The sequence below is a fragment of the Rhipicephalus microplus genome, chromosome 4, assembly GCF_043290135.1.
Source record: "Rhipicephalus microplus isolate Deutch F79 chromosome 4, USDA_Rmic, whole genome shotgun sequence".
NCBI classification, from domain to species: Eukaryota; Metazoa; Arthropoda; class Arachnida; order Ixodida; family Ixodidae; genus Rhipicephalus; species Rhipicephalus microplus.
Window position 1 is genome coordinate 35,206,694 of NC_134703.1, and position 12,854 is coordinate 35,219,547.

Sequence of the window (12,854 nt, forward strand, 5' to 3'; positions counted from 1 at the left end):
TTTTGGACTAAGGCTACCCCATTCAGCTATTCAACAAGAATGAAAATACGTGTTCATCAATTAAGTTTCAATTAAGTTATATGGCAAAAATTCAGGACAGTTTGGTGCGAGAACTTTCATGTGGGAGGGAGTAAATGAATGTCGCTTGTTTGAACACGTTCAAGTTTTTTGATTTTGTATGATAATATGCCCAGCGTATTCCACAGCCGATCTAATGATTATTGTATAAGTTTTAGGAGGAGGAGGAAAACGGACGTACAGGGAGATTAGCCTGTGCTCAGTCCGGCTGTAATACACTGTGCTGGGAAAAGGGGTTAAAGAAATAAAAAAGTTGGAAGAGAGAAGTTACAAAAAGAAATGAAGAAGAAAAAAAAAAACAGGACAGTAGACCATGTTCCATGCATGGGCTAGCAGCGTTTGGTTTAAAAAGCCAAGTTTGCGTTGTGGTTTCCGGAGATCCTATCCATGTGTTATTTCCAGCTAAGACTTCTTGTTATTGTCACGCCGAGGTTTGGGCATTCTTATGTGTATTTGATTTCTTTACTATCGATACTGTAATTGAACTTTAAGGCAGATTTCTCATTTAAAAAACGTTATATGTAAGGGGACTTATCAAACGCCAGTTGATAAGTTCACTATCAACAAGAGCGTCTGAAATACTTTGTAACTGCAGGCTAGGATGAGAGTGGCTACAGTATTCAAGGGCATAAGCTGTCTAGAGTTAAAGAGATTTGCAAAATGTTTTTATTTTATTTAGACAATATATATTTCTTATAAAAATATACGACAGTCAGGCCCTTCACATCTTCACAAACTAACTCCATGTCAAGGCGGAAAAAACTTAGTCTTACCTGAAGTTACATTCAAATGAGTAATTAACAAAAACTTACTAATGAAATTTTAGCTTTAAGACCATTCTTCATTGGAAGTGTTGTATTGTGTGACAATATACGACTTGCCCACTTTTTGGAAATCGCGAAAAATGGTGCGTATTTTCAGATAATAATCCTCGAAATTCAGTCCTTATAATAAGAGCCAGCTAATTTAAGCTTAGTGTGCCAACCGAAAAATTCGGAGAAGTTGCACATATGTGTCACGTACTTTCTCATGTCACCACAACAAATTCGTGGATAATAGAATCCTCATAACCACAATTGCAGTCAGTCAAAAAGTGTATTGAGAGGTCCTGGGGAGTTTAAGCCGCCAGTAGGTCAACGAGGGACACCCTAGCAACCGCCACCGTACGATGTAGCAACGCCTCCTCTAGGAAGATGCCTGATGCATGAGCAGAAAAACAGCTGCCACACCCTTTCTCTCTTTCATTTTAAAATGTTCTCGGTCGCTAGCGTCACTTGTGGCGGACGGTGCAACAACGCAACACTTTGCATAGCCTCCGAAACAGTGATGCACAGTTGCAGGTCTCGAATAACTCCCGACTGGCACGCCCCTATGGGTTGCAGATGAAAAACACGGTTAGACAATTAGAGTGGTACCGCCACCCACTTTTCCTTTCTCCGTGCGCCACCCTAACCGTCCGCTGCCGTGATAATGAATGGATGAATAGATATGGCTATACCCTATAGATCAGGCGGTGGCTAGCGTCACCAAGCCGTGATCTTAATAAAACAAAAACTAGATTTATTTTTTTTTCTTTAAAAAGTGAGTTTGAGGATTTCTACTTTGCAGTGAAGGGTTTAATTTTCACTCGTGCCTTGACTTTAGCCACCAATCAGATAACCTCCTTCTAGTTAAGTCTACCCGCTTAAAGTCTATTATGCCCTCCCGGTCCCTAAACCCCAGTGCTTTGAAAAACTCTGCGCCATCATCCTGAACTATAGGGTGAAGACCTTTACAGAACATTATCAAGTGTTCGGCAGTTTCTTCTTCCTCTCCACACGCACTGCACACTGTGTCTACCCCTTCGTATTTGGCCCGATATGTCTTGGTTCGCAGTACTCCCGTGCTGGCCTCAAACAGTAGAGAACTACCCCGAGTATTATCATAGATCCGTTCTTTGGCAGTTTCCTAATAATAGCAATAATAGTCTCAGTCGCGAGCGCCACCGCGCGGCGCTTGCTCAAAACTGAAGGCAGGCCAACTCCGCTGGGAGCGCGAGCCATTCCCCAGGCATTGTTTAGAGGAGTCGTTGGATGTAGTTTCTTCACTTTCCTTCCTCCGTGTAGTTTCTTGCACAAGTATGCAAGCGACGAAATCCTGAGAGTATTTTTCTATTAGTTTCGAATTTCTGAAGATATGACAGTTACAAGGCGCGTTTGCAGCGCAGAATATTCGGCTTTTTTTTTCTCAGTGCAACGATGACGCTTTTGCTTGACTGTCGACCCGTACGTTAAAACTTGTGGCACCTCTTCGTGAAATTGAAAGTTTCTCTAGTGCGTCGCTTGGGCCTGGTCAACATGCTCGTTCTCTGTCGCCGCACGGTGTTGTCGAGTTTTCGACTTTTCACAGATTCCCCTTAAGGTATTAATAGCTATGTAAAAATAATCTTTTCCCTGGTCTTTCGCAGTTGGTCATTACCCTATGGATGTTTGGAAGCTATAGCGCTGCGCCAAATGAATTATGATGACATTGGTTGGGTTGTGTGCTGTTTTTCATACGAATAAAGAGGCATGTCCGAATGTTTTTGTTCTTTGTCCCTTTGAGATTTAACAAAAAAAAAAAGGGTCGCACAACTTACCAACTCTTTCGCAACCGTATAGAAGAGTCGTCGTGACATTTCCTAACGCAATGATCAATGACACTCGTCATCTGCAAAAAATTGCTCCCACACTAAACCAATAAAGACACATTCCTCCATGTTGAGACTTCTCTATCCCGGCTTTAATTTTATCGCCATTTTTGTTGCCATACAGTGAAGTCACCTTCCAGTTATCTTTTTCTACGCGATTAGTTAAATAAAGAAACCCCGTTGAATGAAATAAAAAATGCTATACAATTCCATTAAAGAAAAAAAATCACCGTGAGCATATCCACGGAGTGAATGCTTATGAGTGGGGTGAAGTGCTGGAGGGTTTCATCGATAAACCGTGAACCATCAGTGGATACCACCCACTACATCATGAAAGACGTGACAAACGCTGTATATGTTTATACGAGAAATTTTATTATTCGTAAGTGGTAGCTATTAGGTCGCTTCTGTTCCCCCTTCATTATAACGGCTTTATGGTCGGCGAAGTGGTGGATCGGTGATGGGGCGTAGTGGGATGTTTGCAAGGACGAAGTAGTGGGCAGTTTGCAAAGGTGGAACTATAACGGTCAAGTACAAACAAGGTATGGAAACAGTGGGGCAATCTATGGTCCTTTAACGCGCACCTGGATACAAGTACACGACCCTCTTGCATTTCGTAATGGCTACTTCTCAGGAGCATTTGCATTGTGGTAGGTGAAGTGGTGAATCGGTGATGAGCTGTAGGGGGATGTTTGCAAGGATGACTATAGTAAGCAGTTGGCAAAGGTGGAACTATATGCGGTCACGTACATACATACAAGGGATGAACAGACCCACGTCATTAGGAGCTTCGCCCCTACAAAAAGACTACGAATAGAGAGAAAAAAATGGCCATTTTAGCAAGATCTTCTTTTTTTTTTTTTCGGTTGCAAAAGCAGTTGTGAACGGCTGTGTGTCTCGGCACCGTCAACGAAATTCTTCTGCAAGGTGCATATGATGCCCTTTCGGCTAATCATCGATGCGCCTTATAATTTGTCACTAATGCTATTTAGCATTAGTTAGGAGGTATTCAAGCGGTGTCATCCTGAAGAGAAGCTACTGAGGTTGTCACCGTATAGCTACACTCATAGAACTATGTACCTGATTTTAAGCTGCGCGATATTTCTTCTGTTAAAACATGTGCTTTACCGCCATTGTTTGTGTAATTTAGAGATACTATTGGGTATTTATCACTGAAATAAACACCCGATTTCTAGCTTAACCATTGCTCTTTTTTGAAAATGTTTGAAAACAGTTAGGTATTTCAACTGCCCCTGTAAGTAACTGGCACCCGCATCACGCATCACAGTTGCTACCTTTCCTCTGCCATGCGCACTAGAGTTACTGTTTAGGCTCCTAAAAGCAGCATATACAGTAATAGGCTTGCGCAAGGTTCCCCTCCGGGGGGGGGGGGGTAATGTTAACATTGCGTCCTCCTCCCCCGTGTCGCAGCACCCCCCCCCCCTTCACCCCACCCTATTAAGTGAATGTGTGGGGCGGTGCATAGACGAGTGTGTCGCTGCTTTTGAAGTCAAAGGGGCTTTAATTCGACGCAGTGCTATGAAAGCCTATGCCTCTGCTTCTAGTAGCCGTGGCTTAGAGCACGGCCGAGTACAGCTATTGTACACTGAAAGAAAATGCCCAACTTTTGTCACTTTACGCCAAACAAAGGCCAAACCAACCGATAAACTGATACATGCGCTTTTTTCAAACTGTTCAAATCACCCGCCTATCCAGAGCCACGCATGCGCGAGCTCGAAAACAAGAAGCCTCCGGCTTGCCCCGCCGTGCGTGCGCACGTACGTTCGTTCCCCGTTCGTGCTACGCCGCATTTGCTTAAAACTAATGCGGCCCGGTGTTTATGAAGCCTTCTAAGAGCCGCAGTGTTTTGAGGTACCGACCGTATACAAGCTGTGAGCTGCCTTCTGAATATTCACGAGATGTCCCGCTTCACAGTAAGTGTGTTCTTCCTTGCATGCTACGTTACCCAAAGAACGTCGCAACGTAAAATTTCGCTCTACCACATGTGGACAGCGTGAAAATAGCTGCTCATTTCGCGTAGGGGCAGCTGCTTGCCGTGCCGTGTGTTCTAATTGCTCTGCTCGTGCTGGTAGCCTTGCATGCCGAGGCGGGCAATCTGAACAGAGTTGACTACACGCAAGGACAGTGGTTTAAGGTTAGGAAGGGTGGTCACTAGTACGCTAGTGCGTAAGTATTACCAGTACATCCACTAGTACGCTTGCAAAATGAGTGAACTTGTTACGGGTGCATGGTGCAAAAGAACAGCAAAAGCGTGCGCATTCGGTCTGGTTGCTTAATACTCGCCAGGCAAAAGAAGACAATTAAGGGAGGGAAACTAGCAACCTTAGCGTGTCCGACAAAATGCATTTCTCGTACATGATGTGTAAATATGCGCAGCAGAACGTGTTTTGTAGTTAGATTAGAATGATATCATTTAAAAAGTGACAGATGACTGACATATATGAACATGAAAAAGCCCCTGAAGTAAGACACTGGCCTTCTTCGAGTTAATTCAACACAATGGTGCATGTATGAACAAAGCTTAAAGTGAAAAGGAGAACAAGCCTTTTCCTTTTTTGCTTTTTAAGGAGAAGTTCGGCCCACCTCCGGCCGGTCAACTGGAGCTCAGCGGCACCAAGTTGACAAGCGTGATTTTTTTCAGCAGTGGTGCTTTATGGATGTAAATTATAAGTGTACAGTTTTGTGAGACGAGCTTTCTCAATCTCTTAGGACATTGCCTTTTGTTGTTTAGTTTATATAATTGTTTAATCACCATTTATTCCCGAGTTATCTGTACCTTATGTTGTTCCTCCAAATGGTTTCCTTTATTCATTGACATTATTTAACTTCACAAACCACGAGTTATTGTTATTAAGAGCACCTTTAAGTCTGAGTTTAAGTTTAAGAACTTGAGCTAGTGCTGGTTTGAGTGTGCGTGGGCACGTGCAAAGGGTTGCAAGCATGAATGCAGTTGTAAGTGTGAGGGAGTTTGGAAGCGAGTATTAATGCCCCATGCGAATTGACGTAAGTGCTTGTGTGAAATTAGCTCAAAAAAAAAAAAAAAAGGTGAGAGAATGTAATTGCTGATACGTAAGAGAAAGTGCATGGTCTGCTTCAGCACAAGATCAAGTCGATGGCTGCCGTTGTGGCTGGGGCATCAGTGAGCTTTGTGGGCGTTGCCACAGTGTGCGGGCAGGCTGACTTCTACCAGCGCTTCTTGATGCCGGCCGTGCATGCTGTGCTGGACCCAGAGCAAGCACACCGGCTGGCTGTCCAGGTGGCACGGCTACGACTGCTCCGCAAACAGCGCAAGCCTGACCAGGATGTTTTGGTGAGTGGGTATTATTACCACACCGTTTCAGGTGTTTAAGCATTGCCATTTCTTGTGCGTTTTGGTAAACAAAACTCGAAAGCATATTTAGCGCTAACAGATAGGGCTGTAAGAGAGACAGCAACATAAGAAAGATGTAAGAGAGACGTCTCTCTTACGTCCCTGTCTGTTAACGTCCATATGTTTTCGAGTTACGAGTGTTTCAGGTGTTTGCTATGATGAAAGTTTTGTAAGAGACCCTCCTTTTCATTAGCTCTCCATATGTCACATGCTTTTCTTCTTTACAATCTTTCTAAGCATTCTCAATCACATTATAGATTGCCAGGTTGGATGAGCCTGTATTGGCAGTATTGTCTCAGAGTTGTAATTATGAAAAAGGCAACGCTCAGATTGGTAAATATAGAATTCTAGCTCTTTATTGGGCAAACTTGTGCCAAGGAGATTGAGTAACACTCACTGTAGAAGTGAGTAACAATGGTAACGGTGAGTACAGTCATTGATCATTGCATGACCTGTTTGTCGGTGGAATGCGTAGTCTTTTATTCATGAATGGTAGAAAACTCCAGCATTGTTACAAGGGCTCCCTTTAGCTACAAAAGTATTTCTGTCATGTATTCAGTTTTATTAGAATAGTCTGAAACAGTTACGAAATTTCTCAATCATAGTGGCCCAGCCTGCACTGAACGTTAGCAACGTTTTTTAACAGAAAAGTGTTTTATGCCGGGTCCAACAAGACCTCACTGGCATCTTTTACGGCGCGAAAGTGACATGACGAAATGCATGTGAACAGATGACAGAGAGGAACAAGAAAAAAATGTTTAAAGCACGCTAATGGTTGGGGATTTCAACTCATAACCAGCGCTTGTCCAGTGCACTCTGTGTTCCTTTCATCTTTGTCTGTAGTGCTTCGTTAATCATGCAACTCATAACCTCTTTGTCAGTGATAAAAGGTGCTGACACTCATACACGATGCTTCACAAACACACCTTATTTGTCTTGTACCTTCTCCATCTCTCGGTGCTCTGGGTTCGTGGGGTACCACCATGCTCCTAGACGGAGCAGGGTAGTAAAGTACTGCGTCATAATACTAATGAGCACTGACAGACACTAGTTTGGTAGTCTCATCATAGTGGAGGCTATCGGTGCAATATTGAACTGTGTGGTCATTGATCGCAACATTGATTGAACTTTATCATCATTGATTGCAATCACCGCATATGCATTGTGTATGAGGTGATTCACTTTAGCTTGCTGACGATTCTGTTACATGCTTGGTCTTTTGCGTTGTGCTAGGGTATCATCCCTAATCACCGGCGTAGTGCAGCTTCCATGTGCACTGATGCTGTCACTCTACCCCCGGCTGCTTCGAGTGCAATCCAGTCAACTAAATAAACTGCTGCATTAAGCATCAGAGAAAGGCAATGACATCAAAGGGTGAATGTCATGCATATGAACGTTATGCATCTGTATGTTTTGGTGTAGCAAGAGACAGGTCCGTAGGAAGCAGAACGTCATCATGTGTTCGGACAATGAACTCGGCCTCTTGCATTTCTGAAGTGCTGTGCGTTAGTGTTTACACATGCAGAGATGTAAGTTACCCAACTACCGGGAAACGCACAAATTGTTGTTTCTTTCCTCAAATAATGTTTTGAATGAGGGAACACTGAGCTCTGGCATTTATTATATGCACTTGTTAGTGCCATTCTTGCTTGAAATTTACCATATGCTGTGCCCAGGTACATGTTACTAATTCAGCCACCGCATTGGTTTAATCATGATCATAGACGATAGTTGTCGGGATGATGGAGGTGCACCATCAGGCAATAATGTGTATGCACCTGCATAATGCATTTATATAGCCACCACTAAATGCCAACACACATTATGCGAGCTGCAATATACCAACAGCTAACTATATCTCTGAAGACACATTTCACCTTTCTGTTACACCGATTCTTGTGATGGATAGGTAAACCATGTTTTATTCTTTCATTGTTCTTGTGGGTAAATTCCCATCACATAACAATGATGCATATAGCAATGCATGCATAACAATGCATGACAATGCATAACAATGCATGCGTATAGCAATATGAGATACTAACTAGATTTAATAAGGGCTAGTTGTGGCCCAACGAAATCAGTATTGTTTCCCAGCAATATTCAATTATTTGCAGACAAGACAGGGGCAGATAAACCTGGAAGTAATCTTATCAGCATGCTGATAAGGAAGCCTGTCCTGGAAGCCTTGTTGTAGAAACATTGGGCCTCTATGTTTTCATTTTATCTAATCACTTGCATTGCATGCTACTGGATACATTCTTCTAAGATTAATGATTACTTGTGTTTTAGTTGATGTTATCTGATCTTGCAGCGCACAGAGCTGTTTGGCTTGCATTTCCCCAATGCTGTTGGTTTGGCAGCTGGCTTTGACAAGCATGGCGAAGGTGTGCCTGGTGCCCATGACTGGGGCTTTGGCTTTGTGGAGGTTGGCTCAGTGACACCACTTCCGCAGCCCGGAAACCGCCGGCCACGTGTGTTTCGGCTCACTGAAGACCTGGCCGTGGTCAACAGGTACGTCACCCAAAGCTCTGCTGGGAGCTTTACATTTCAAAATGGCATTTCAGTTCCGAACCTGTAGTGAAGGAAGCATACTGTTACAAGAGCAGCATCATCTTTTGTGGGCACACATCAGTAGCATTGTAATCATCATCAGCACCTTCAGCCACTTTCAATGAATAAACTTTATGAAAATGTGGGCCAATTATTTCATGTTCAGATGCGAGAAGAATGACCTCATTTTTTCCACTATTTCTGTCCTTTATCTCTACTTTTGTTCCACCAATACTCTAACCATCTCTTACTTGCTTCTATAGCGGACGTGTTCACATTGCCATGCTTTCCCCTGAACCCCAAGGCCTCAATTAGGCTCGTACCAACGGGGATAGCTCGCTGGATATTGCAACAATAAATTGGAATATGTTCCATCACTTCTTTAGCACCCCATTAGCTTGTACATTGTTCTTCTTTATTGAATCTGGATTTATGAGTACTTATTTTAAGGCAACCCGACCTCACTTTGCACAGTAAAGCGTTTTCCCTTGAGTCATCATAAAACCTCTCCCTCCTTATTTCATTTTCGCCCTTTCAGTGGTTACTGAGAACCAGCTTCTTTTCCATCGGTGTTAATCAATAAATTCTCTCTGCTTCTCTGACATTTTGCTTAATGCTCCTTGTTACCATATCGTCCATACTGCCAGCTGTATATTTGCTGCTAAGCCTTCCAGTTCTTTTTATAAAATTGTGTGGAGCAGGTTGAGTGGGTTTTTGGCTAGTTCCCTGGGTAGCAGGCTGCCCTGGTTGTCCATTCCCAAGGCCAGCAGTGCACATTACAACAAGTTTTATGCTAGGAAGTTTTCAGTTTGCTTGTGCGTGCTTTAGTGCATGAATGGAGAACCCAATCATGTTGACGCAAGGTGTGGGAGTGGGCTAGTTGGTATTCCATTATGTTAGTTATAGCTCAAAAAATATGCATGGCAGGCTAAGAAATGACAAGGACAAGTGCTGAATTCAGACTATAATTTCTTAAAGCAAGCTGCCAACATATATACGGTAGACTCATGATAATTCAAACTCTGATTCAAATCCTTACTTTTGGTTAATTCAAACAAAGTTATATTTTTTGGTTGGCCCTCTTTTCTTTCAATGTACTTAAAAGCCTCTTAATTCAAACTTCATCATTCAGTCAAGTCATACTTTTTGCTATTTCATACCAGAAAATATCTGCTGCTTTCCCACTACTGTTTAAAAATTTGCATGTTTATAGTATAATCCTCACAGTCTAAAAAGGAAAAATAAGCACTTCAGGCCTTCAAGGAAAAAGGCTTTGCTAGTAAGCAAGTTCTTGAAACAAAGCACACGCATGGTAAACCGTGATGCTTCTCAACTGGTATTCATACCTATAGCAAAGAAGCAGTTGGCAATTCATGAATTTCGTAAAAGGTCTGATCAGCAGTAAATGGCCAATAAACTTGTGAACCTTATCTATCTGCTTTCTGTTCATTGTGTGCATTTAGGGTTTAAAAATATTAAAAAAAATTTAAATGTGATAAAATCAATGCCTAACCATAATGTGTGGTGTCACCTCATCCACAGTCATCTGCCTGAAAAATTCTGATAATTCAAAGTTCTTGATACTTCAAACAAAATTCAGAGGTCCCTTCGAGTTTGAATTAACAAGAGTCGACTGTACAGTTGAACCCCTTTATATAAGAGGCATGCTCCAGGCAGCGGTTCTTGTCTTTTATATATGATGTTTATTATAAGCAGGGTACCACATATGCATTTTTCTATCAACCTGTATTTTACTGTAGGCACACTGGTGTATCCTATATACCCATTTGTCTCATATCAGTGTCTCATATCAGTGTCTCATATAAAGGGGTTCGATTGTACCTGATGCACGTGAGCTAAGTGCAAGGGTGATAAAATAAACTATAAACAAAGTAGCAGCAAGTTTTACAGGAACACTCGTGAATATACACCTGCATGTGGTACTGCTGCAGAGCTTGTTGATTTTTGGCTTTCAGTTTATTTTATTGGCCTTATTCTGAGGCAGAAATACTTGTGATTTGTGTCAGGGACATCTTTGTGTGCTGCTTTAAAAAATAGCAGTAGGAAGTTTGTGCTTTTCCTCATTATTTCTTTGTCTGCTATGAACTTTTTGCACTGAAACTGTAACGTTAAACTGTTGCCTGCGAAAAGGAGATTGGGATGAAAAAACCTTTAACGAATACAAGCTTTCAAAAAGTTCAAACAGCTGTGCAGAATTTGTGACCTTGATGCCTCTCACATGTTTGGGTACAAAGAAAGAAGGGATAAGCTTGTCAAATGTATAGAATCGTGTGTGTGTAGCCATGGCTGGGCTAGACGACTGTGCATGCGCTCGCTTCTTACGGCCTTTGCGTCTGATATAGTTCTTGCCTCTCATCCCTGCTTTGATGGAGCTGTTGTGACCCTGACCCTGTTCTAACGGGCCCCGCCGCGGTGGTCTAGTGGCTAAGGTACTCGGCTGCTGACCCGCAGGTCGCGGGTTCAAATCCCGGCTGCGGTGGCTGCATTTCCGATGGAGGCGGAAATGTCGTAGGCCCGTGTACTCAGATTTGGGTGCACGTTAAAGAACCCCAGGTGGTCAAAATTTCCGGAGCCCTCCACTACGGCGTCTCTCATTATCATATAGTGGTTTTGGGACGTTAAACCCCACATATCAATCATCAATCAACCTGTTCTAACGGTCCCTGCAGCGCACACAATGCTGGCTCACGAGTTCGAGTGCACCTCTTCAGTCACCACATGTTGGAGAACTTTCCTAATAGTAAAATATGCATTAATGGTTCACCTAGATTTCTTATGCAACCGCAATGCGTTTATGTAACTGCATTGGGGAAATGTATAGATACAAGCCCCCGAAGTATAGCTATCCGCCACCAAACGAGTAGGTATCATGAAAAGTGAAAGTAAATATTTATTGCTCTTGTGAGCACTGGCAATAGTTAAAAACCGTTGGGCAAAAACTTCTGCAGACGTCTTGAATGTCTTATTCACACCCTAATGCGCTTGCTAGCCAGCTTTTGTGTGTAAAGGGAAGGCTTATTCAGCCAAGTGCAATCCATATTCAACCTCGTTACAGCCAAGCTTGCCCTAAATACTGTGATTAATAAACATGAGACCACTCATCTTCGCTGTGTACCAAGCTTTTCACGGATTAGTGCAAGCTTTGAGCCATCTTTTTCTTGCTCCCTTTCTCCCTGTGCAATTATTTTTAACAATTTTATATATACTAATTCACATGTTTCAAAAAATCTAGCAAACCAAAAGGGTGCTCGTAATTTCTTAGACGACTGTCCTACAAGGCCAAAGAACTAAGGGCACCAAACGCTCTCTACTTGCACGACAGGTGTTAGAAACACATGAGGCGGGCTCTAAACGACTTTTTTAATCAGTTTTTCTGTAAAAAAAGAAAACATTGCACAGTGTTGTTTATCTCTCCTCACGATAGTTGCTTTATGCCACTTTAGCGACTGATCCTTCCGCATACTCTTGGAGTTTCACCTTGTATTATCCACAAGCACATGTCTATCTATGATGTGCTGCGAGCTGTCTGAAAACAATAATTTCTTAAAGCGAGACTGTCTTCCCTCCACTCCCAACTTAAGTAATCCTGGCAACATGCCTAAATAGCTGCTTACCCACTATAGACTATTTGTCATTTGACTTTATTTTTCCCTAGCATACAAATTTGTTTGCGTTCAGCTGGTTACCTTCTATCACTTGTACTTTACCAGTCTGCTATTCTTGTGTTCGGGGTTCTTGGCATTGAAATCTTCTGTTCAGTTGGTGTGTAATAAATGCGCCCCAGGTATGGCTTCAACAGCGTGGGCCACCAGAAGGCGTGGTCTTTCCTGAATGACAGCCGTTCGGCCTGGCATGGCCTCGTGGGTGTCAACCTGGGTCGCAACAAGGAGAGCGCGGATGTGCACGCCGACTATGTGGCGGGAGTCCACCGCTTCGCTGACCTGGCTGACTATCTGGTCGTGAACGTGTCCAGCCCAAACACTCCGGGCCTGCGAACACTGCAAAGACGGCACCAACTCAAGGATCTGCTGCTCAAGGTAAAGTCATGGCACTTTCGCATCACCGCACACTCCTTAGATGACCGTGGAAAAAAAAAAAACTGTTGTGGTTTGACAGTGCTAACTCTCCCAATTTGGTTGGCAC

General features: G+C 42.9%; 1 protein-coding gene across 2 annotated transcripts in view; it reads left to right on the forward strand.

The window, feature by feature from the left end:
* Window positions 1-4,481: 4,481 nt before the first annotated feature.
* The window catches only part of Dhod (dihydroorotate dehydrogenase 2), a 34,483-nt gene continuing 26,110 nt past the window's right edge, over window positions 4,482-12,854 (forward strand). The window contains exons 1-4 of one of the 2 annotated variants that reach the window (XM_075892541.1): window positions 4,482-4,680; window positions 5,865-6,077; window positions 8,452-8,651; window positions 12,496-12,748. In XM_075892541.1, coding sequence (XP_075748656.1) covers window positions 4,666-4,680; window positions 5,865-6,077; window positions 8,452-8,651; window positions 12,496-12,748 — 681 coding nt within the window. In that variant the 5' untranslated portion in view covers window positions 4,482-4,665. The remainder of the gene's footprint in view (window positions 4,681-5,864; window positions 6,078-8,451; window positions 8,652-12,495; window positions 12,749-12,854) is intronic. The other variant, XM_037422737.2, reaches the window with a different exon arrangement.